Source organism: Mus pahari, chromosome 1 (genome assembly GCF_900095145.1).
Source record: "Mus pahari chromosome 1, PAHARI_EIJ_v1.1, whole genome shotgun sequence".
Lineage (NCBI taxonomy): Eukaryota > Metazoa > Chordata > Mammalia > Rodentia > Muridae > Mus > Mus pahari.
This window is the reverse complement of record NC_034590.1, coordinates 108,607,621-108,633,138: the sequence shown is the minus strand read 5'-3', so window position 1 is coordinate 108,633,138 and position 25,518 is coordinate 108,607,621. Positions and strand designations below refer to the sequence as shown.

The following is a 25,518-nucleotide window of genomic DNA, read 5'->3' as shown; positions in this document are numbered from 1 at the left end:
CTTTCTGCCTCCATGTCCCTGCCCTGTCTTCCTTCAGGATGACGATGTGGAAGTGTAAGCCAAATAAACCCTTTTCCTCCCCAACTTGCTTTTGGCCATGGTGTTTCATGAGAGCAATAACCCTAACACCAGGACATCACCTTTCATGGTCAGGTATAGGTCCCTTGACTACCACACAGGGCGAAGAATTCTGGGGAGATCCCTCTCCGCCAACCCCTGCAGAACACTTTTGTCACTGCAGCCTCTCAGTTCTCTAGCATAAGATGCCCATGGCTGACCACTGGGAGACCCAGTAGGCAGCTTGCTTGCTTACAGAGCCCTCTGTACATGTGGACAGACAGCATTGGACCCCATCATCTGAGAGCCAGAACCAAGGTTCTGAGAGTTCTGTTCACACTGCTCTGATGTAGAACTCACGTTTTTACTGATACCAGTCCATGCCACCGTCGCTGCCCTAAAGTCCTGTCAGAAGCTCTGGACTGCTATGTGGCTGAGAGCCGCCCAGTGGAAGGCGTTTCTGGGACTAAGCTCTCCTAGAAGAGACACTGAGCCCCAGAACAGCGCCTTCTCAATAGCCTGGGCTGAAACAGGAGGCCTGGAGCCAGAGTGCATAGGGAGCTCATTTCTTCTTTGGTGAAGGAACTGGGTCTTTCCCTCCTCAGGCTCCTACTGGCCTTAGCCAGGCCCATGGTTCAGCAATGTGGGTGGTATGAATAATTATGGGCAGAGAGCAGGGCCAGCCCCCTGAGCTGCTGCTGGGGTCGGCAGGGTACAGAGCTCACACATCATGCTGGCCTGCTCCTTCAGTCTTCAATAAAGCCTGGGACAAGTGCCAGTGGCCTTTGCTGGCCTTTTGTTTTTTATTTTATTTTATTTATTTATTTATTTATTTATTTATTTATTTATTTATTGAGACAGGATTTCACTATGTAGCCCTGGATCCTTCTGCCTCTGCCTATCCCATCTGGCCCTGGCCCAATGCTCTTGAAGATACATAATGCATTCCTCAGGCAAAGCCCAGAAGTACAGTCTACGAGGTTCTGTTTGTTTCAGAATAAGATACATCCCTGCCCTTCTGCCCCGCAGAGCAGGCCTCCTGAAAATGGAAAGCTCTGTCCCAGGCCGCAGGTGGCAGGGTCCCCTTGGCTCAGGCTGATTGGAAGCATGAACTCCCCTAGCTCAGTCTTTCCTGGGGAGCCCCTGAAAGGCAGTGCAGCAACTCAGGACCTGGCAGAACATGACCACTGTGTGACTACAGGGCCCCTGGTTGTCCAGAGGCCAAAACTCAGTCTTTTCCAATTGAAGGACAGAGGTGGGGGAGGCCACGCCCAGGAAATGGTTCTGGGTGGCTCCTCCATCTTCCTCTCCCAGCCTCAGAACAGGGGTGGCGGGGGCACAAAGGCAAGGCTGCATGCTCTTATTCCTCCAAAGCCCACTCTTATCCAAGGTTCCCACTTCGACCTGTGCATCTTCAAAGGTTCTCAGGGCCAGGCACTGGGGTACTGGGGGGAGGGGGATCTGTTGCTCTAGCCATGAGCTGACAGCAGACACCGGAATGCCCAGAAGCTTCCATTCACCAAGACACATCCCTCCTGACACAAGGGCCTCCAGGGTGGTTGGGAAAGACCCTGAAAATGGAGAGACGGTATGTGTTTAGGGTCTTCCAGACAATGGTGTCACATCTTCCTGGAAAGCTTGAATGTGAAGACGGCTTTGCTGCTACAAAAAGTTGAGAAAAGAAGCAGGGTGTGGTAGTGCAACCCTTTAATCCCAGCACTCCTGGAGGCAGAGGGAGCCGGATCTCTTTGAATCCAAGGCCAGCCTGGTCTAAAAAAGAGTTCCAGGACAGCCAGGGCTGTTACAGAGAAACTGTCTCAAAGAAATAAAAAATAAAAAAGTTGGGAGAACATTCCCCCCACCTCCAAATCTCAGATCCAGATCCACCATTAGAGCAGCCCTTGGGCTAGTCAGTGAAGGATCCACATCAAACTCCTCCTTCCTGAGCCTGGAGAAGACCTCAGAGGCACCGAGGCTCTTGTATTGTCCACAGGTTCCTCCTGAGGGCTATGACACCCTCAAAACCCAAGAGTATTTTCCATCAAAATCAGGAACAAGAAAAGCCACTACCACCATCAGGACATCCCTTAGCTCTAATTGAGCCAAGGGAGAAAATGGACACAGGAGGCTCCATTGGAGGAAACAAACCATTCAGGTCCATGCCTCTGCCTGAGGGGTTTAGGGTGGACCGGAAAACCAAGAGTAAGCCCTGAGGCAGGAGACTGAACCTACTGCCTAGAGCAAAGAGTGTCCTAGCTTCAGATTTGCATCCTGTCAGGTGACCCTGAGTGAGCAATACAACAGGCACAGTGCCACCTTGACGGGAGGGCCAGGGCCCTTCTCCACCTCTTTAGAGGATTGTCACCTCTCTCACAGGTCAGGCAGGTGCAGCAGCTTTGAACTATTCAGGCAAGAGCCTCAACTTAGACTCCTGTTTATTTCTTTTCATGCTTAGACAAAGGAGCAGAGACAGTTTTCTTTTCTTTCTGTTTTCTTTTTGGTCTCGGAAGTGACAGAGGGGAAAGGAATGTGGCCTCACAGGGCAGAGTAGTATCTCCTAACCTGAGGCCTGTTTTCACTTCTGCCCTCCCTCTCCCCTTCCCAGTCCTGGTGACATAGCAGCATCTCAGACCAAGGCGGCCCCGCAGGCTGGGGCTGGGAGCCAGGGACCCATGCTTTGAGTGGAATGTGGAAGAGATGCGACTAGGTTCCTGGCTCAAGTGCACAGAGACCCGTACCCAAGGGCTGGAGGAGAACCCCGTACGTGCAATTTGGTTTCCTCGAGCCTGAAGGGCAGCTCGTGCTGAATAACGGAGGCCAGGCACAGGAGGATGCCCTGTAGCAAGGCCCAGCACCCATACCAGGAGTTTCACAGGCTGGGCAGAAAGCCCTGTTTCTGTTTGAGGATGCCTAAGCCTTACAGCCAGCCGCTAGCACACAAAGCAGCAGACGTGTCACCAAGCTCCAGGACACTTCTCGGCTAGGAACGCTGAAGCCTGAACAGATACATTCAGCTGAGAGGAGCCAGGTGCCCGAAGCTGGGTCCCTCCCCATGCACACCTGCTCCTCTGGAGGCAGGCCAGCCACTGCGCCCAGCATGTTTCTGCACACAGCCAGCCAGAGACACATGGGTCCCCGGGACAGAAGTCAGAAGTTCCGGGACAGCAGCTGCACCCTCACTGTCGGTGACCTTGGGGAGAAGAAGAAAGGATAGAGGTTACCAAGGGGTCAGTTGTAGGGAACAGGACCCTAGAGGGTTTGTACCAGCGTCCCTTCAGCCTTCTCCTTTGGGCACTACGGCTTTGCAGAGAGATCCCAGAGGTTGTTCTGCACCCTCGCCAGCTCTCGCCAGGCCAGTGAACCATACTTCCCTTGTTCCCACAAGTTCTGCCGCCCGTGGCTCAGCCATGCCAGAGGACAGTAGAGGATCTTAGATGGCGGGAGGCTTTGGAGCACAGGGTCAGCCCAGTCCAGTAGGAAGGCCAAACACTAGGAAGTCTGCAAGGAAAGTCTGCTGTTCTAATAATGAGCTCACTGCACGGGAAATCCTTAGTCCCTCAGTCACCAGGACACATCCTCTATCCCCAGGGAAAGGGAGAGCAGACCTGAAAATAGATGATGATGACGATGATGACAATGATGATGGTGATGGTGGTGGTGGTGATGGTGGTGGTGGTGGTGAGTATGTATATATCTAGATGGATGTGGTATCAGCCCCAGGTGTCTGGCTTATAGAGCCTTTCTACAGCTCCAAGCCCAGCCATTGTTACTGCCCAGTGAGCACAGATACCTGTAAGCACTGTGTTAAGCTGAGGTGTTTTGGAGAAATGTGTCAACTCAGTGGTCTTCAGCTAAAACGGATGCCTAACGTGTCTGAAGCACTGAAGACTGTCTGACCGTCTCCTCAGAGCTGCAGATAGGTGAGTTGTAGGACTATAAAGTGAATCAGACAGGGAGTAGGGACACAGCCAACTTCAGAGAGCAGATTCCTGTGCGACCTGCATGCCAGGCTCCATTTATTTCCGCAAACTTCAAATCTCAATTCCCAGCAAGCTAAGTCTGTACGTGCTGACGGGGAGGAATGTTCAGAGAACACAAAATCTCTGTCTAAGAAACAACTCTAAGGAATGCTTAATGAGAGAGAGAGAGAGAGAGAGAGAGAGAGAGAGAGAGAGAGAGAGAGAGAAGAGAGAGAGAGAAGAAAAGAGAGAGAGAAGAGAAGAGAGAGAAGAGAGAGAGAAGAGAAGAGAAGAAGAGAAGAGAAGAGAGAGAGAAGAAAAGAGAGAGAGAAGAGAAGAGAGAGAAGAGAGAGAGAAGAGAAGAGAAGAAGAGAAGAGAAGAGAGAGAGAAGAAAAGAGAGAGAAGAGAAGAGAAGAGAAGAGAAGAGAAGAGAGAGAGAAGAGAGAGAGGAGAGAAGAGAAGAGAGAGAGACGAGAGAGAAGTGAGAGAGACGAGAGAGAAAGAGAAGAGAAGAGAGAGAGAAGAGAGAGAAGAGAGAGAGAAGAGAAGAGAGAGAGGAGAGAAGAGAGAGAGAGAAGAGAGAGAGAGAAGAGAGAGAGAAGAGAGAGAAGAGGAGAGAGAGAGAAGAGAGAGAGAGAGAGAGAGAGAGAGAGAGAGAGAGAGAGAGAGAATCTGTAAATCAGGAGCTGGAGAGATGCCTCAGTACATAAAATCCCAGCACCTGGATGGGTGTGGCAACCACATAGACAGTGAGCAATTGCAGCAGGTCAGCCATCTACAGAGACAAGAGGGACCCCTGAAGGCCCTTGAGAATCAAAAGAGGAACTCAATTCATCAAGACGCACATGTTAGAAAGCCACATGGAAACAGGTTCTGGGGCAAAGAACCTCACCATCACCGTAGCAGCTAAGTACAGTTGACCTATAAATATAGCCCACAATCTTCTTGGTGCCCAGCATTCTAGCCCACCCTGGCCCTACAGGCTGATCTACATCCAGGCTGGAATACATCCGAGAGATAGCTACCCTAGGTAGGGAGTTCCAGGTCTCTGAATGGCCTTGGGGTGCCTCTAAGGTCTGGCTAGGCTCTGTGCAAATGTAACAGGTGTACTTGCAGCAGGGTGTGTGCATGTGTGTGTGTGTGTGTGTGTGTGTGTGTGCGCGCATGTGTGTGTGCATGTGTGTGCGTGCATGTATGTGTGTGCATGTATGTGTGTGTGCATGTATGTGTGTGTGCATGTATGTGTGTGTGTGTATGTGTGTGTGTGAGAGTGCACCCATGTGCAGCAGTGGGGTGGGGTGGAGTGGGGGTGGGGAGTGTAGGGAGAACACAACTGAAAACCACTTCTCCTGTCCCTTCTAATGAGTGCTTTAAGGCTTGAAAGAGGAAAAAAAAACCAAAACCCTCAGCCCTGGGAAACAAAGCTAAGTCTCTCTAGTCACCGTGGCCTGACCTCTGGAAATGCCCTTAAACATCCTGTAGTGACCTTCATTGGGGAAAAGAACAAGCTTTGAGAGGAGACTCTCAAGGGCTCCTGGCCTCGAGCCTCCCTTTGTCCCATTTCTGGGGCCTTCAAAGAAGCCCTTCCTCTCCCACTCCCAGGGCGCTGGCCCCTTACCAGCACTGCGGGGCAAGCTTAACTGCTCTGGGTTGCTGACAGGCTAGAACACCAGGCCTCTCCAGAAACCCACATTCCCGGAGGATCAGGCTCATCCAATGCAGCCCATCCCACCCTGCAGCTTGGGGGCACCTCTCTAGGAAGACCCAACCTTCTCAAGAGCTAAGACAGCTAGAGGGAGGGCTCACCCTTCAGCTCCCCTCAAAAGGGACAGGAACAACCTGGAAGTAGTTGCTGTTTAGTGCTGTTTAACCCCTTCAGGGGTTGGTGTGCATGAGCCTGCTTGTGCTAAAATCAATGAGAGAAGCCTCCTAGATTAGGATGCTGACTCTAGAAGTCCGGAGGGACCACAAGGGATGCCAAGCAGGGGAACCACAGAAATTCGGACAGCATTATAAAACACAGCTCAATTTTTAAAATCCAGTAATGAATGCAAATGAAATCACCCTGTATTATCACGTTTGCATCACAACTTGACTCAGAGAGGAAATGTCCTCCAGACCTTTGAAACACAGGAATGTGGAGACCCTAGACTGTTGTGTGATCTTTCACCGGGGCGACCTTGGTGGCCAACCCTCCTGGTGGAGGGTATTAGTGGTCTTATATCCCCAAATTACCGTATTGTACTGTAATGAAGTAAAAAAAAAAAATCATATGTATGGACTGGACAGATAGCTCAGCGGTTAAGAGCACTCACTGACTGTTCTTCCAAAGGTCTTGAGTTCAAATCACAGCAACCACATGGTGGCTCACAACCATCCGTAATGAGATATGATGCCCTCTTTTGGTGTGTCTGAAGATGGCTACAGTGTACTGACATATAATAATAAATAAATCTTTGGGCAGAATCGAGTGGGACCAGAGTGGGGCCGGAGTTCAATTCCCAGCAACCACATGATGGCTCACAACCATCTGCACAGCTACAGTATACTCATATACATAAAAATTTAAAAATGTTTAAAAAATCATATGTATAACATGCATTACTAAAATCAATTCAGTTTTGCATATATAAAATTAATAATTGTTATTAAAATACCATTAAGCTTTGCTATAAAGAAGAGAAGAGAGAAGAAAAGGAAAGGAAAGGAAAAGAAAAAGTAATTCCCAATGTTAACACCAGAAGCAATACACAGCTCAGGAACAAGAGCAAGCTGGAGCATGGAGCTGCCTGGTCCCAGGCCTGGGCTCTCAGGACCTGAGAGGGCCTCAGGCTCGAGCAGAAAATAGACACTGCCAGAGAGAGATGGTGGGTGTGGCATGAAGCAGGGATGCTACCAGATGCTGTGGTCACTGAAGGTCTGGGGCTGACTGGGGCAAGTGACTGAGGGTGGGCAATCTGAGCAGCAGAGGAAGTAATGGGGCACGCTGAGGAGCACTGTGCAGTTAAAACACTGGTCGGGATGGAGCTGGGAATGGATGACACAGTCAGCTCACCAGTGACAAGGTGAGCCTCGAGACCACCATCAAGTAATGGAGACCAGAAATAGTTGCTACAGGGAGCAGCTTATGTGACAGCTTCAGATCATCCCCCAAGTGAGCAAAGAGAGTGACTTCTTGATGAATAGTCCGAGGAGGGGCTCTATCAGATGAAACCCAAAGAAGGTGGGGTCAGGGACCCTAGAGATGGGGGTGTTTTGAGACCATGGCCTCTCACTAGAAAACAGACAGTATTTGGTTCAAAAGGTTCAGACAGGCAGAGGCATCCAGAGGCTTTGTATAGGGTCCATGCTGCCCCCCCCCAGACACTTTAACACCTGGTATTCCCACTTACCTCCCCCAAACTGTCTTGTCTGCCTGCCTGCTTGCCTGCAGGCTCCCAACATGATACCCAGTGGCAGTGGCAAGGACAGGGCACTGGGAGCCAGTGGGTGGGAAGGCCTGAGCCCCTGTGGAAGGCCTGGAATTATAGGCCTTAGTTTCCTTCTGGAACAAAATAATTACAACCTTCCCAGAGGACCTGAATTCCCTGAAAGCAATGTAGAAGTCAGCTGACAAACCATGGGGGAGCAGAAGGGCTGGAAGAAAGAGAGCTGGTTTGGTGTGTTCCACTGAGGGATGCTGTTCAAAGAGGCTGGATGGGGGAGACTCTGTGGTGTTGGGTGGCAGTGCACAGTGCACTTGGGGTCTAGAGGCATGCTCTCCTCGCCACTCAGCCGGCACAGTGCAGTAGCACCTGCAATAGACTGGATCCCAATCAATATCTGCTTTCCCGGGAGAAACGAATATCATGAAGCAGGAAGGTGACAGGGGCCGTCATGTTCCTCAAACTGGCTGTCTCAGTGTCTTCACAGATGGATCTTTCTGGAACAACAGTTTCTTTCCTCATAGGACAGACCCTGGACCTCCACATTACAATGGCCCTTTGCAGATGCTACTGCACAATTAGGCTGATGTTGTGGGGGGGCAAAGAGGCAGTGGTCCCTGCTGCCTTTGTGGACCCTGGACCAGTCTATCCTTGAAGCTGCCTCCCCTCTGCTACATGAGAAGAGGCTGGCACAGACAGTGTGTGCAGGTAATCTAATGAACAATATGCTAGGAATGTTGACTGAGCGGAATGTAGAGGAATTTTAATTCAGAACACGGCTGCTCTGGCAAAAGATCGCATCCAAGGACCTTCTAGATCTATGTAATCTAGCATGATCTAGCCAGAGTACAGACATGCCTTTAATCCTAAGAGACAGAGGCAAACAGATCTCTGAGTTCAAAAACTATCCTGCTATAGAGCAAGTTTCAGGTACAAACAAACAAACCACCTTAGGTCCAGGAGTGGTGGTACAGGCCTTTAATCCCAACACTCAGGAGACAGAGGCATGCAGATCTGAGTTCTAGTCAGTTCTGTTCAATCAGGTCATGGAATTCAGAGGCAGTTTTATTGGGAGTTTTACAGAGACAGGCTAAAGAGAGAACAAGCTAGACAAGGTGACGGAACAAGCCAGAGAATGAGGAGGAGCCAGAGATTAGAACAGATTGTTAGAGTTAGTTTGAAGCCAAGCAGGACAATTCAGTGAGAAGCTGAGAGAAGCCAGATTGAATCACACAGCTTAGAGAGAAGTTTTGAGCCAGAACAGCTGAGTTGAACCAGCCAGCCAGAGCTCAGAAAGAACTAGAAAGGGTGAGATTATTCAGCAGTCAGTCTCAGAGGCTGAAAACATTCTAGGACTAGATTAGATTGTACGGAGACTAGAAGCTTCCAGGACGACTAGATTTAGGTTAGCAGACAGAGGGAGTGAGCCCAAATTACATCAGGGGAATAGAAAATATTTTTACAGGAGAGTGACTGAGAGGTGAGTAGTAACCCTGTAGACTTAGACCTCTGGAACCCGATCATGTCAGCTTCTATTACATACTTCCACAGATATTTCTGAGATGATTTCTCTGAACCCCAGAGTCTTTATGGGCCCTTGTCAGAAAGGCAGCTTATAAATACCACATTGATGAAGAGGAAGCTCCAAGATTATGGAGGCAGGCTAGAGGAACACTGCTGTAACCAGGAGCACCTGAAAGGAGCTTGAGAGTTGATCACCCTCTCCAGCGTCCTGAGGGAGCCTAGCTGAGCTTAGCTTTCAGACCTCTGACTCTAAAGGACATGTTTGTAGGCCCTACTTCTTGGCAGTTTGTTACCATGGCCACAGGACAGACTGACTCTAGGGAGGCTGACGGCTCAGCAGCGGGGACCATCCAAGGCATGGGTGTGCTCTACTCCCTGGCAAAGCATTAAAGCAAAGCCCAACATTCTGGCCACTCGAGGTTGGGGACCTACATACTCCTATGTTTGAGGCCTGTGATGTCTCAGTAGATGCCTAGGGGTTGGGTCCTGGGATGGTATCCCATCTTCTTGTAGGGAAGTGTCTTAACTTTCAGTCCACACAGCACCCGAGCATGGTGCTGGCCACCTAGCAACTCTGTGCCTCTGTCCAGAGATTGCTCAGGCACGTAGGAAAACAGAAAAGAGGCACCAGCAACCAGAGTAGGGTATGCTGTACATCTCTCTGCCAGTCCCCAGGCAGAACCTGGCACCCATTAACCCAGTACCCCTGTCTTTATAGTGCTGTGGTGCATGGCAGGCAAAGCCCCATCCCACTGTTGTCAGTCCTGAGGGCCCCTCTCTGATCCTACATGGCTTCCTGTCCCCAAGGGTAGTCAGCCTATTCTCTCCTGGACCCTCTTCCTGCTTCCATGGTGTCATTCTTGTCACCCTTCCCCTCCACTACATCCCCCCCCCAGGCTCTGAATAGAGACTCGTCAGCTATAGCAAGGTCTTCTCCCACTCCGTCTCCCCACAGTACTGTCCCCACCAATGTCATATTGAATGTCCCTCACCTCTAGCCTGTGGTACCAAGGCTCTGAGCTTTCTCCTAGCGCCACTATAGGCCAGGCCTCGGGTACTTTCTCACCTTCAATAGCCCACCAAGGCCACTGTGGAGTTAGTATTGTGGGGCAGGAAGAGGTAACACCCTCTTGTCTAAGGAGTCAGCACCGCACGTTGCCCAGCCTCCCCTAGCTTGTTTTGGCACAAATGACCAAACCTGTTCACTGCTCTGAGTCCTGTATTGTAAGCACTCTTGTTTCTAGGAGAAACTGCCTTCCACAATCTCCCTTTAGATTTCAGCTCATGTCACCTTCACCAGGAAGCCTTCCTAGATAACAGTATAGAAGATCTGGGTTGCCACCGAATGATCTGTTTCAAATCCCTGTCCCTTCCTTCCTGGTGCATGCCTGTGTGATTATGACATGCTAATTTGGGACCTGTGACTCAGAGATGTTTCCAGGATTCTAGCTCCCTTGCTAGCCCATATCCAGTTGAGTATTTGGAGAAAGGTATGTGTTAGACACAGTAGTCAGAGGAGGAAGGTAGGACCAGGGGCTAGAGAAGAACCTTAACTCATACCAACCCTTTCCAGTCCTTGCTGGCCCTCCGCTCTGCCCATCCAATGTTTTTCATACAAAGGAAAATTGGATGGTCAGCTCTTGCAGGGGGGGTTCCAGGCAGCAGCATGGCCAGAGAAGAAATCTGCCCTGTCCAACCAAGGATATAGGCTCTGCTTCCACACAAGAATCTCCGAGAGAGCTTCTTGTCCCCAGTCAGTAAACTCACACCAGAGCGCCTGGGTCAACAACCCCTGGAGCCTAGCTAGAGAAAGTATGGTGGTCACCATCAAAGGAAGCTGCCTACAAGTTCATTCCTAAGCCCATAGTGTTGCCGTGCCCCTCACACAACCACAAGACAGGTGCCACTGTCACCCTGTGACAGACAAGGAAACTGGGATCTCTGTGCATGTATGTGCATGTATGTGCACTTATGAGTCCGGGCAGCTCAGCCTATATATCTGGATCAGAACCTACTTAGAGGAGTCATGGAGTATGATACACAAGTGACACCACATCCTAAGAAGGGTCAGGACACCCAGCTCTCCCCCCCCCTTCCAGTGTGGAGGGTGTCTACACCAAGCCCCATCAGCTGGTCCTTTCAGTCTTCCAATCAAGGCGAGGGATGAGATACTGAACTCCATGCCTTTGGAAGGGAATCAATATACCTGACCTTCTTAGATGGCTCCCGGCACACAGGAGAGTGGTGCTCTCCTCCCCCTACCTTGAAGGACTACTTTTCCTGTCACAGCAGTCTTCAGGTAGTTTCAGGATCAGGTATGGCCTGCCAGTGAGCTGGACCTGGAAGCTGACCTTTTCTATCAGACCTCTCCTACCTGAACTCAATCCCTGAGCAGCTTCCTGTCCCAGATGTCCAGCCAGCAATTGTGCCCTTCACTGGATCCCCAGCAGCATCTTAACAGCTTCTGCTTAGAGGACCAGGTCCCCGGGTATCCCAGTATCCATCCTGTGCAAGCTGGAAGGGATTAACTCTGATAGCACTAGGGACACTGCCAAGCACATTTGTCCAACAGGGGACCCTAATTCACACAGCAGAAGGCTCTAGGTGCAAACACCAGCTCCGTCGCTGATGAGCACTTGACTTGCCTGGCAGGAACCTCCTCTCTCTGTGTGTGTGTTTATAACAGTCCTTATACAAAAGCAAAACACTGGCCAGACAAGCACCACTGAGCACTTTGCTGCTATAGGGACCCAGTGCCTCACACTCCCAGAAGGCAGAGGGCTGCTGGGTGCTTGCCCGTCCAGGCACAGCCCAGGACCAGGGGCCAGGCAAACCAGTTGGGTGAGATTTTTTTCCCCTCTGCTTCCGGATAAACAGGGCCTGCCCAGAACCTACAAGGCTGCATTCTACAAGGTGCAGATAAGGCCTGGCTGGGCTTCCAGAGTCCATGGGTCCCTTTGGGTAGATGTCTCCAGTCACCATCAAAGTCTATACAGCAGATAGGAATCGAAAGTCAGTTTGTAAGGACCAGGCTAGACTCCATCTCTCACCAGAAGTTGGGTTTATGCCACATAATTGGAGCACGTGAGAGGGGCTCTCAGCCTTCATCCATACTGCCTCCAGCCGAGCCAGTGCCAATGATCAGCTGCTGAGCAGAGAGGGCCAAGGCAAAGAAGAGGGCGAGGAAGGACGCAGCAAGGCAGAGCCAGGTGCAGAGTGCTCCGGGACTGGGTGTGGTTGCAGCTGAGGTTCTATGAAGACCAGGATACAGCGGGGAAGCCAGGGCAAGTCACTTGACCCTACTCTGTTTTAGCCTGATGGATGCCCTGCCTTACGATATGTGGAGGCCAAATGCCACTGCCACAGCCCTCATGTCTGTTTGGTCCCTGCCTCATCCCACACAAAGGCCCCCCAGTTGAGAATAGGTTTGGCTGTTATGCATAACCAGTGGACCAGTGGAGAGTGTAGAGGCCACAGTAGCCTGAAAGCTAGCCTTAACGCCTGCCTCCCAATACTGCTTTCCCTTCTGGGACCTCCAATGTAACTGAAAGAGCAGTGAACAGACTTGAGAGGAATCCCAGACTCTTCTTCCTGAACAGATACCAGTTGGTCCTGCTAAGGACCGAAAGACTAATGAAAGCCCCAAGAAACCATAGTGCCAAAATGGTGGTGTGAGCAAGTGGCCTGGGCAGACAGGTCACCAAGGGAACGCCAAGTCAGTGGTCTAGCTGGAGGTAGATGCAGGGCTCTCGTCTTCTGAGTACAATCACCTGACATGACCTCCAAGTCGCTGTACCATGAAATCAGCAGCATTAAGCCAAGGATTATGAAAAGAACAAAGAGGCTGCCTGGAGCCTTAGACCTCTGCAAAGATCATCACCATGACAGTCATAGCTGGACGTGGCTATCAGATGTATGTCCAGGGAGAAGTACAGGCAGGTTGTATGCTTCATAATGTTTCCAGACACCCCACATGGTGACCACATGGCCACCAGAAATTCCCCCAACTCCATGAGATGACACCCAGAGATACCCCACAAGCCTGAACAACGATACTCCCTCACTACACATGGCCCAATGTCCAGACCCTATACCGACCATCTGAGGATAGACTACAAAACTACAGAGTTCTCCTATAAGAGCTCAAGAAACTGTACCCGCCACCCAGAACTGCATGCACCTGGCCACACTGAGCAGCATTCAGGAACCATCACACCTATAGAGAAGGGGGGACAGGGCAAGCCGAATAGAAGAGCCAGCTTGAGGCGCTGAGGCCAGTTCCACTGGAGGGTCGGATGCTCTCCTTGCCTCACCTCACTCCTCCCTGACAGCCTGGCCCACATAAGCAAGAGGTACAAGGCCACTAGTGTTTGGGAGTAGAAGTTGCCTCTTCCCTCAGAGTGACAGAAGATGAAAGCCTGCCTTTTATCCTTACCCCAGTCAGAGTCAGACAAACGGCATCCCTTTCTCAAAGGTCCTAGCAGAAGCCTCAAGGGCCTTCCTTGGTCAGCTGGCTGCAAAACTCAGACACAAGCAAACATCTAATAATCAGACCCTTTGGAGCATCTCTCTTGGGATGTGTGAGCTCCTGCAACATCAGAGAGGGCAAGTGTTTAGGACAACCCCCTTTGAGCAACAGGCCCAGTGTCTGGCTCTCCCTAGCATCTGGGTGTTGAGCACAAGCTCATGCTGGCTACCTTGGGAAAAGCAGGCACCTAGTGAACACAAGACTCACCTGCTCTTGGAACCAAAGTTACATTTCAAACTGGGTCAAGAGCTCCCTTATTTCTGGGGCCACGTGTCGTGTGGCATTTGCAGCCTCAGTTATAGCTTTCCGATACATCCCCTTCTTCTTACGGTTAAATCTCAGTTTGAAAAATTCAGAGAAAGGGGACAGTTTTGAAATAGACAAGAATGATGTAGTTGGAGACCCAAACCATGAGACTTTCGCTTCTTGCCAAGAGGGTTCTCCATCCTCCTTCTGGCCAAGGCTGATGTCAAGGACACGCGCTGGCCACCAAGGAAAACCATGAATCTTACCCCACACAATGTCCCCTACAGCCACCGTCCTTCCATCTTCAGTCACACACTGTGAGACGCTCTGCGTGTGCAGCCTGACCGTGAGGGGAGGGACTGTCTGGCGAGTGTCAGCAGAAGATGAAGGAACAGAGGCACTGTCGCCAGATGACATGTCTCCTGTGTCTGGAGATGTCACTTCTGAACCAGATGATTTTAATTCATCCAGGCTGTCGGTGCTGCACACAGATTCACTAGTACAGTCTGTTCTCCTCCCAGGGCAGTCCACGAGAAAAGCCAAGCCATCACGGCCATGTTTACCTTGGGGGAACCTCTTGAGGTCATCGTCCTCACCAGAACTTCCAGAAGACAAGTCCTCTAGCCCATGGGTAGAGCCATCGGCAAGGAGAGCAGGCGAGCTGGCCAGTGGACCTCGTGGGCATCCGTTCAGCTCCTCCACCAGCTCAGCCCGGTACAAGGGCTCATGCTCTCCATCCCCCAGCCGGTGGGGCTTCAGGCGGATTTTGGGAGGTGGCAGGTCAGAGGTAGGAGGCACTGGACGGGTCAGCTTCAGTTTGGGGATGGAGGCTGAAGACCCGCTGGGTGGTCGGTCTCCACCACCCCTGGGCTCCACATCCCTTGATACCTCTGAGTCCTGGCCACCATTTTGTAGAGACTGTTGGGGGCAGAAGGGCTCCACGGAGCCATGCACTCTGGATGGGATCTTGACCACCTCACCCTTACCCTGTGGTGTGCTGTAGGAGATTTTGATGACTGGGCTCCTCGGAACACGCTCCCCAGCAACCCTGTCCTCTTCCCGCTTCTCCCTCTTGCTCCTCCTCGGGGCAGCCATAGCTATGACAGCACTGTCTTCTGGTTCCTCTGGCTTTCGGTGTTCACTGTCAGGGCCACTGCCTAGCCTCCGGCGGGGTTTGGGGGTGTTCAGGGGGCCAGGACTTGCCTCCTGAGGACTCACAGTACTCTTGCACTTCTCACACAGTACCTGACGTGGCCGCAGGCGGATTGTGCTAAGAATGAGTCTGCCAGGATCCCGGTTTCGGGAAAGTCGCCGACGGGTCCGCTTGATGGTCCTGGGTGGGGGCTGCGGTACCCACTGCTGGTAGGTGTTCCTTAGCCATAGTGGGTGGGGGAAGGGGGCACCCTCAAAGTATGGTGGAAAGGGAGGCAGGTTCCCGGCAGGCACAGGTGGTATAAGAGGTGGGGGTGGCTCGGGCACAGCTGTCTTCGGAGGCTGATCCTTCTCAGGGTCTTTGTGGTGAGGATGCAGAGGTCCTGTCTCCAGCTGCATCACTTCTCCAGTTCCCTCCTCAGGAACCTGGCCATGACAGCTGATGGCAGAAGAGTTGTCAGCCAGAGGCAGTAGAGTAGATGGAGATAGGCCAAAGAGGCCAGACCTGGTAGAAGGGAACAAAGTCAGAGTGAGAATAAGGGAGAACTCTAGCTCTGCCCAGCACCTGTCACCTGGGAAGCCATCTGCAGAAATTAAGTCCGGTTCTTCCAGTCCCGTGCTCCCAGAAATAAGACCGAGACTCAAAATATATTTACAAATATCTAGCCCATATACCTAGGCTCTTCTTTGACTAGACCACAACTTGCTATAACCCATTTACTCTAACCTACATTCGGCCACATTGCTGGTTACCTGTGCTCAGGCACCGTGCATTTGTCTCCACACATCTTCTGGGGTGAATCATCCCCTGCACTTCACACCATCCCACAATCCTTTCTGTCTCCTGAGGTCCCACCTCTTATTTCCTGACTGAGCCATCCGTCACCAGATTTATTATTGACAGCATCCATACAGATGTAAGACATTCGCTCTACAGCCATCTGGATCTAGGTCCAGAGTGGTGGGTTGAGATTTAGCAGGTACCCAGGCCCCATGTCCTATGACATGTGGCTTGAGGGCATCTTCTTGGTCAGAGTATTAGAATCTGAGTCGATAGCCACAGGAAAGAGGACTTGAGGCTGGAATGCTTTTAGAAGACCAAGAAGAACATCTGCATCCTTAGACAGGGCATGGCCTGAAAGGGAGTCCACCTGCCCCACAGCCAGTAGCTGCAGAGCTCAGGCCCCTGTTCATGTACCTCACTTTCCCTTCCCTTTCTTTAAGAGATAGGGACTCAGCTTGCTGGAATCCTCTCCCAGGCCCTGAAGAATGTCTTATGGAACACTCTGGTCCCAGATGCCTAAGATGCATCCATGTGTGCAGGGTGGGAGCCACATGTGGCTAGATGTAGCCAGAGCCACAGCGGCAGCTGCCCCGACGCCAGAGGCACCGAAGCAGAGCCCTTGGCTAGAACCAATGGTTAGAACCTCCCAAAGTCTCACCATTGGCCTTAACTTCCATGGCCCGGAGAAGAGGATCATCAGCCAGCCTGTCATCTCTGGACCCCACCCTCAGAAAACACCACAGGGTCCCAAATGAGGGCGTTGGCAGGAAGGGGAAGCCGCCCCAGGGAGCAGCAACATTCCTGTGATAGTAACAGGCATGCAGGTTATAGGGAACATTGTATTCTGCCCAGACAGGACTAAGGGCCAGAGAAGGCCCTAGGAGAGCAGGAAGGAGTGGCAAGTGGCTGGTTTGGGAGGCAGGGCAGACAAGGGACCAGGGGTGGAGAGTTGCTAGCCAAAGCTCACCTTCCTGGCAGCTTCCACAGTTACCTAGAGCATGAAGTGAGGGTCTCCCCAAGCCCCTCCTCTTCTGTTCATCCCCACAGCCTCCTTGTGCTGACAGGTGCTGTGAGCAGAGGGGACCCCAGAGGGTCTGCTTGCTTTAGCCCCAGAGTTCTAGGGCAGACTGTGCAGGCTGAAGATAGACACCCACTGACTGCAAACCCAGGTCCTTTCCCAGAGTCCAGGGGCCGGATTCTCCTGAGAAATGGCATGGCCCTGGCAGCATGCAGCCACTCTTCCTTCCTGAGCTGCTGCCCTGCCCCTGCTTTGGCCACACCCAAGACCTGCCTAGTGGGTAAACAGAACAGCTCACCCCAGGTCAAGGCAGGCTGGGTGATGACCTTCCCCTAGGAGAGCTGAAGCCAACTGCTAGCTTTGGGGAGACCACGGAGCACCAGGGCTCTGCTTTGGTGCTTCTAGCCTGTAGGCAGCAAAGGCTGTGGCTGTGATTTGAGCTCCCCCAGCCCTTTAGCAGTTTCACGGAATGACAAGCAGTGACACTCCCTCTTCGCAGATAAGACAATGAGCTGAAGGAACTTGCAGGCATGCCCCAGTCCAGTGATGTTAGGATCCACTGCCTCCAGGTATGGATATGGCCACAGTACAGGGAAAAACAAATGGACAAACTGTGACCTGGTATATAGGGGATGTGGATCCCAAGGCTTGGCACCCTCAGCGAGCCCAGGTTGTGACCCAAGCTGGTCAGTCTCAAGGACAGAAGCTCATAGGAAATGCTACAGATCTTGGCAGCGATAGGAACCTGTTAGGGTTCACAACAGACTAAGAGAGCCTGATGAATGGGTGCAGCTTTGGGATGGAGGGTAGGTATACAGGAACAGGACTTGGAGATTAAGAAATGATTCACCAGGGCAGGAACCAATATCTGCAGAGCACTGAACCTCTAAGTTCAGGAAAAGATGGGGACACTGAGCAGGGTTGAGAAGCCCAGGAAGCTATAAAGAGGGGGCCACATCCAAATGTAAAAGCAGTAGAGACTCAAAGGGGACAGAGACATAGAGCTCCCGGGGACACTGTGGCTCTCCTGTTCTGCCTGATGCTCTGATGAGGACACAGTCCTGGGGACATATGGCCTGGCTCAAAGTCCTCAGCAAGACACCAGTGGCCAAATCATGTCCCTGGGGCCTCACCTGCGGGGTATGTCTCAGCCACTCACCCAGAGTAGCCTGGCTAAGGCCAGCCCATGGACAGGAAGAATACAGTTCTGGCTGCTTGCCAGAGCTCTGGGCTGCCCCTGCTTGCAGCTGCCTCCATCTGGCTTCCCAGATCCACAGGCAGACCCAGGATACATGAGGCTGCTGGCGCCCAAGTGGCACCCTCCCACCCCTACTGTGTCTGTCTGGGACCTTCCTCCCCCAGCCTGCGGTGGCAGAGGCTATCCTGCCACTGCCCGAGGGTTGAGTCAACAGGCTCCTGGATCAGAGGCATGCGGATGTGCGACGCTGGGAGGGAGTCTGCGGAAACTTCTCTGCATAGCTGTGTCGCCAGGAGCCTGCAGCCCCAGGAAGGCCCAAGTCCAAACACCCGAGGCCCCACCTCGGGTTGTACACCAGGGCTCGCTTACTTCAGAAAGTCCCTGAAGCCTTTCTGCAGGCCAGAAAACAGCCATTGAGCAGTAGGGCTAGAGAGCTGGATGGGACCAGGACCAGGAAGGTCTGGCGGGAAACAGTGAGCTGCTTGGGATTGCTGAGTGTACAGAGGCCTCCAGGGGCCACCTCTGCTTTGGGGGTCAGGTGAGTAGGTTTTCAGGACAAGTCACAGCCTGGAGACCAGAGCAATCCCTTCTCCAGAGCATACAGTTGGACCTGCCCCACATTCTTGGACATAGACCCCCGATTTCCAGAGGAAAATAAGTGGAGCCTATAGCCTGCAATATTTAGCATCAATATCATCCCTAAGCCCTAAGGCTCTCCTAGAATCTCAGACCAGGCCCACTTCATCCCCCCCCCCCATGTCTTCCTTGCCCACTCGGTCAACATCTCTGTGGTACAGTCCCCAAGACTAGCATGCCAGCCAGGACCCCAATACACCAGCTGTGATGTGCAAGTCACCTGGAACCCTCCAGTTCCTTGAGGGCAGAGAGGGTGTCTGCGCACTATGATAACCTCTGTGCCTACCACATAACCTCAGGAATGCCTATCAGCACAACACTGGCTAACATAGTCCAGGACAGAACTTGGTGCTCTTTAGTCTGGTGACAGGCAGTGACTGTGGTCTTGGTCAAAGAGGACGTCGTACTGACTATCCCAGCAGATAGGCTCAGCGGATGTGTGGACCAGTTTAAGAATCAACAGCTCAGATTAGAAGTCCGGAGTCAGCGGGCCTTTGTTGTCTTGCAGGCTACCTTTAGCTAGAGTTGGGTCAGCAGGCTTTGGGGGGGGGGGGAATCCTCAAGTTTGTAAGCAGGGATCATAAAGGCAGCCTGTCAGAGGCTTAGCCCTGGCACAGTGTGGGTTCTCAGTGAAAATCTAGGCTTGCATAGGTACCCAGAGCAGCAGAGAACCTGCTTCGGGCTGCTCTACAGCCAGGCAGCTGATTCAAAACGCAAGTGGGAAGAGGGACTTGGTATGGTACCAGGTGGCTCGTGAGCAAAGACCCCCCTCTACGCTCCTCAGCCATCTGCAGACAAGGAAGGGAAAAGGAGCAAACGCCTTTCAGTCTAACTTTCACGACGAGCACTGGTGTGGCTGGATCCAGCCTCAGACCCTTCCACCCAGCCGTCTATATGAACGGGGCCATCCATGTCACACTTCCAACCTAGCAAGGAGGACACACAGTGATCAGGAATCATAAAGGACAGCCAGGCCACCAGGTCTGTACCCAAACTATGGGAGCTCTGATGCCTATAAAAGTGCAACAGCAGCACCTCAGGAATGCTGACCTGCTTTGAGCCCCAAAGGCTCCCCTGAGGGGGGGGGGAGAAAATAGGACTTGGGAGCTCTTCCTTGGCTCCCATCCAAGGACTGGTGCAAGGATAGGTGCTGAACCTATGGAGAAACTGGTACCTGGGAGGGCAGGTCAGCATGTGGACCCTGGAGGCTGAGAGCAGACCCTGCAGCCCAAACCACCCAGACAGCTGCTAAGCTGTGCTCAGTTATGCCTGAGAAGCAGGGCTGTAAACATTAGCTTTGCCACTCTTAATACTATGGATAGAATACAGGAAACAGAAACAAGGGTGGGGGTGCCGCTGGAAAGATCAGGGATGGGGAAGGAGAAACACAAAGCCAAGCCTTGGAGGGCTGGAGGGGCAAGGAAGGGCCACTTCAGAGTCTCTGCATGGGCACAGAAGCAAGCAAAGCCACTGCAGAGAAGAGCTGTGATCAGCGACTAAGCTCCTGTCTCCAAGGGGCTCTGATTATGGGAGACTGTCGGGCACAGACACACATACATCCTATAGCTGCTGTTTCCCATGCGCAGGATGCCAGCAGCTAGCTTCTATTCATGAAGGGTGTATGCATCTGCAAGCCAGGTTAGCCATTGACCTCAGGGCAGAGATCCCCCCCCCCCATCTCTGGAGACATAGCCACAAGATAGAACTACTCTCAGCCAATCTTATCTTGAGCACTGGAGCCTGAGAACTGGAGAAATGCGGGTCCTCTGCTGCAGACACTCTCTAGGGAGAGGCCAGAGCAGGCTGCACAGGTAGAGCAGGGGTGCAGCCCTGCAGGCTCAGGACTGAGACAGACCTGCCTAGGGAGGAGAGGGCAGCCATCAGCAGGGTGGGGGATGGCTTGCCTCGGAAGCTTTCAGGTGGCTATTCTGCAGCCCCTGAATGTCACCCCATTATAGGCACTCCCTGTACTAACCAACAAGAGAGGGGCACCAGTCACACGGGAGGCCATATGTTAAGTCACATGACTTGTGCATAAATGGCTTCTGGCACATCTAATGAAGACATAATGTCAGCAGGATAACTGTCAAAGGAGGAAGGGCTCTGCTCTGTGGTGGGAACCCAGGGAAATCCGGGCTTTAGGAAGGGAAAAAGTTGGGTCTTTGAAAGCAGAGCCCTTTTCTGTTCCTAATTCCAGAATGAAGCCTGGCTGGAGCAGAAGAGTCACAGCCTGATTAATGCCTAATCATTTATCCGGCAGTGACAGCGCAGTGCCATGTGATTCTGGGTTCAGGTGGCTCCTCTGCGCTGCAGAAGCCCCTGCAAAGGGTATACAGGTGGTATCAGGAGCCAAGCCCAATGCACCCCTCCAATAGAGGCACTGGCCCTGTAACTTGTATCTTCCACTCCCCCGCAAGGCGCCTCGCCCACAGCAGTGTTTCTACACCCCGCAGTCGTCGCAGCTGGTCTTCACCAGCCACTCCTACAAGCCTTGGGCTCCCCCCCTCTTGTGACAGGTGAGGCCATAGCGTAACTGACCCCCTTAAACGAATCACGATTCTGCAAACAGTCGAATTCAACAGTGCGTCTGAACAAAGAAAAGTGTGTTAATTATGGCAGATGTGCGGAGTTTGAGGCAAGGCTTCCCGTGCGTCCCGGCCGGCACCGCAGCCCCTCTGCGGGGCCGCACGCTCTCCTGCCCCGAAAGTCACCGCGACTTTGGGAGAGAGCCACTTTCGCACCCAGACCGGCGGCCAGCTGGCGCGCCTCGAAACCCCGGCCCAGCAGAAACTGAAAGCGGACGCCGGGCTTTGCTGCTCCTCTCGGAGCCCGCATCGAAACCTTGAATCGGTGGAGGAGTGTCCCGGGAGATTCCGAGGAGTCCCGGGCCCGCGACCCTGCCCCGCTCACTTTTTCGTGCAATCCAGCAGGATCCCGGCGAAGCTGCGCTCGCCACAGCTCACGGTGACCACCAGCGCGCCGTTGACGACCTGTTCCACCCGCACCGGTAACCGGCAGCCGGCCCGCGGCTCCATGCTCCCGCCGCCTCCGGAGGCCGCCCCCGCCCGCCACCACCGCCGCCGCCGCCGCCGCCGCCGCCGGGTCAGCCCCGCGTGACGCCGCCTGACGTCACAAAGCTCTCTGTGCCGGCCGCCACCGCGGAGCTAGGCTGGGGCGCGCGGCCGCGGGCTGCGCTCCCGGTAGCCGGAGGGCGTGGGGCGGTCTGCCCGCAGCGTGCACCCCACAGCCGGCTCTCAGAGCTGGGCTTGCAACGCATTGCGGGGGCCCCACCGGGCGGAGAGAAGGGTTCGTTAATCTTGACGCCACGCAGGCTAGGAATGCCCCCTAGGAGGCCTTGCCAGGAACCGAGGGGTAGCGGGGACACTCCCCGGGTCCAGGCCCTTCCCCCACTCTGCTGCTCTGGGTTCCACCCCGGGCCCCACCTCCTTCCTGATCCTGTCCCGGGGCCACTCCCTGAGCCCGGCGCAGTCTAGGGCCCTTCCCCCATGTAGTCTGGGGTCCCCTGTCTACCAGTTTGTGCTAGAGGACCCTGGCAGCGTCTTCTACGCACGACTCCTGTGTCTACTTGGTACTTGGGAAAGTCTGTGGACATGTGTATTTGAAGCGAGTCAGGCCTGGCAGAGGAGACTCCGGGTGGCGAGGGACACCAGTGGAGCCCTTACAAGAGGCCTAGTGTCACCCTCACAGGGCTACCTGGCACTGGGCTACCCAGGTGTGCTCGGCGCCTCCTAGGAGACTATAGGGCTCCCGTCCGTTTGAGAACCTCGCAGGGCGCGGGGCTGGCCAGCATTTGTGTTGGGAATATTATTCTATCCAGAGCTATAGGACAGGTCTCTTGCGTCTCCTGGGACTAGGCGCTGCAGCACTCGTCGCTTAGTGTACAGTATGAAGAGCCACCTCCCATGAGCAAGAGTCAGGCTCCCCGGGCGTGTGCAACCGGGCCCGCGAGGGCAGCCTGGCCATGAGTGGGAGGTGGCGGCGCCCGGCGGACGGCTGACCGCCACCCTAGACCTCCTCCGGCTTCCGCAAGCACTTGCACTCTGGATCCGGATTCGGAACCCATAACTGACTGCCTCCAAGGGTCTGTCACATTGCAATGACCAATGGCGTCTGCGAACCGGGCCCCTAAGGCTGACTTGAATCGCCTTGACCCTTCATTGGAGGCACCAGAAGGGCAGAGAGGTACTGACCACGGATCTACTGGGTCCATGTCCCTTTCAGCTTGAGGTTCTTGCCCTGCTGGGACTTGCTTCGCGGCTGCTTGCTAGCACTGACGCCGCTAAGGACAGCCAAGGCCGCCCCGGCGCCACTTTACCTCGCCTTAAGGCGACACTAGAGCAGATGAGAAAGTCTGGGCGGAGTCCAGCTGAGGGGCAGTCCCCCTCCCACAAGCGTCTGTTTTCCTCACGCCTTCTCCCCAGAGCTGGGTGCTCCAGATTTTGGAGGAAAAAAAAAAAAAACAAAAAAAAACAAACGGTGGCTACAGGAACCATTCCCAGCTCAGTTCCAGGTGGAGGGCTGGTGGGAGGCTGCCCACTCGCTCAGCCCAGATACTAAACATCTGCGCCTGAGTACTGGGGATGCCTGCTCAGTACAGCCTACAGCAGGACATGCCTTCCCCCCAGCCAGTTCAGTAGCTTCCAAGCTGGGGACATCTATAGTCTGAGCAACTGGGGCTGTGAGGGAAGGGGTAGTCGGAAAAAGGCACTTGAGCAAGCAGGTGCCCTTGTTCAGGGACTCCTGGTTGTAAGAGGCAAGATAGAAGATTTGCAAGATGCCAAGTTCCGATGTGGGGCATGGACAGAGGGACACCTTGAAAAATGCCAGCTTATTGTGTGAATAAGGAGCTTGCTTCTATTAACTCCCAGATGTCAGCAAGAAGGGTAGTTTTGGTCATGGTAAGAGGCAGTGACTAGGAGGTCTGGAAGTCCAAGGGGCACAGGAACCTAGGGTTCAGCCTGTGGCAGGAATCTCCTGGGCTGTTAAGAGAGTAGAGAGGAGTCGGAGGCCACCTGTGCTGTTTATCGTGCCTGCCTGCCAGGTTTGTGCTGTGTTTTTTAATGTGTATTTGGAAGCCATTTTTAAAAACCTGTTCTCTGTTTGGTAGAATATTTTAACAGCCAGAAAGGAGATGGATTTACAATTTAAACACAAGCCAAATTTCAGGGCCTTGTCCCAGCCCCACCCACCTGGACAGGGAAGGTGGCCAGCTGCAAGCTGCTCTCTCCCTTTGGAGCCTGGACTAGGCTTCAGGATTCACCTTCCACAGCTGTCTGGTTCCCTCTTGTCACTAGCTCTGTGCCTGCCTCCAATTTACAGATGACTTACTCCCTGGCAGGCCCTGGCAGGGCAGTGTGCTTCTGAGGTTCACTGACTCACTCCACAGCTTTAGTGGGGAGACTCTCAGGCCTTCCAGCCCATGACTGTGAAGGGTGCTACCACAGCCACGGGCCTGTCCCTGGGTTGCCTGGCCAGACAACTGGTTAACTGGTGATGCAACACACACACACACACACACACACACACACACACAGAGAGAGAGAGAGAGAGAGAGAGAGAGAGAGAGAGAGAGAGAGAGAGAGGAGTGCATATACAGGCATGTATGCACTCATGCAGGCACGAAGGCCAGCACACCTGGGCCTGCCTCTTCTCTTTCTGAACTTACCAAGCCCTGCTGCCTGGGCAGCCCACTCAACGAGACCTGACTTTGTCAGAGCTGGGGCTTCTGAGACAGAATCAAAGGGCCTGGTTTAGGTGGAGACACAGAATAAGGCCAGTGCTATGCAGGTCCCGGAGCTGGGTTCACTAAGCACTGTAGAGTAGGCCACTGAAATACCCCAGTGCTCCCTGGAGTGGGGCAGGGGGCTGTGGCTAGGCCATTCTTCCCTGAATGTCATCCATGGCAAGGCCTCATGTAGTCTCTGTAGCTAAACATCCTGGACCCCCACAGATCATAGAGCTTTGGGAAACTGGACTGGCCCCTTCTGGTCATCCTGCAAGGGCTGCTCTGATGAGACCCTATACCTAGACGTCTGGATAATTGTGGCATTCTCCCACTAAGAAATAGCTCAAGACTAGGAAGAGAACGTGCCAGAAAAGTGCTGGCTAAGGGGATGGACTCCGGGACTCTGGTTAAGACTGAAGTCTTCTGTGTGGCCTTGGAGGGGGTGGGGATGGGGATGGAGTAGGGGGCTGCCTGTCTGCAGCAGAAGAGCAGGGGCTGGAAACACAGTCCCACACTGCCACTCCAAGCAGCCTGATTTCAGAGATCCATTTTACTATGGATCTGAGTTGGGGTGATTTTAACATTGAAGTAGTGAGTGGGGTGTGGGAAGGGAAAGACACTCAGGAAAAGAAGGAGACAGACCCAAGCATGTGTGTGGTCCACTTGAGAGTCACACTCAAGCGTCCTTACAATAAGATGAATTTGGTGATGTCTGAACTTATGTCTCAGAAGCTGCTGAGGAACCTTTTCTTCAGTACCTAAGAACAAGATGGCTCCTGGTGTGCACTGGATAGGTTAACAGAGGTCACAAGAATTATGTGGAAGTTTAGTACTTAATGTAAAATTTTTATGGTCATCTTTGTGAGATTCTGCCCAAAATTTTAAGTTTCTATCCCAATAGAGTGAGGCTATATTTGAAGGACATATACACGAGTGACCCTTAACCATGGTTCACTAGTACTTTAACATTTTTGGGAACTAGTTGGGATTTAAAGTGTCATATGAAGAGGAAGGTGAAGGCAACAGAGCTCGGAAAAGCATAGCTATTTTATTAAAAAAATTAGCTGGAAGATGGGAGGAATAACTCTCTCTGCGATGAGAATTCGCACTATTCCGGCCTTGAGAGCCTCCCTCATTGTAGCTGCTTATAGACCTCTGCTGCCTGTTTTGTTTTTCTGAGTTCTAACTCAAAAAGCATCATTTGTCTTTCTCCTCCTCCTCCTCCTCCTCCTCCTCCTCCTCCT

General features: G+C 52.9%; 1 protein-coding gene across 2 annotated transcripts; it reads right to left on the bottom strand.

Annotated features, from left to right (window-relative positions):
• Positions 1-2,247: 2,247 nt before the first annotated feature.
• On the bottom strand, positions 2,248-21,594 carry Pwwp2b (PWWP domain containing 2B). Of its 2 annotated transcripts, none has more exons than XM_021207828.2 (3): positions 21,439-21,594; positions 13,702-15,397; positions 2,248-3,247 (listed from the first exon to the last, which is right to left on the bottom strand). In XM_021207828.2, exons 1-2 carry the CDS (start codon positions 21,561-21,563, stop codon positions 13,720-13,722), a joined length of 1,803 nt encoding a protein of 600 aa, XP_021063487.1. In that variant the 5' UTR covers positions 21,564-21,594; the 3' UTR covers positions 2,248-3,247; positions 13,702-13,719. The 2 variants fall into 2 exon arrangements, with proteins under 2 accessions (XP_021063487.1, XP_021063490.1); XM_021207831.2 differs by having other exon boundaries at positions 14,007-15,397.
• Positions 21,595-25,518: the final 3,924 nt, after the last annotated feature.

Coding starts and splice junctions, on each gene's coding strand:
- Pwwp2b (XM_021207828.2), bottom strand. CDS start 21,563: ATGGAGCCGCGGGCCGGCTGCCGGTTACCGGTGCGGGTGGAACAGGTC. Junction 15,398..21,438: donor CTGCTGGATTGCACGAAAAA/GTGAGCGGGGCA, acceptor CCCTTCTACCAG/GTCTGGCCTCTTTGGCCTAT.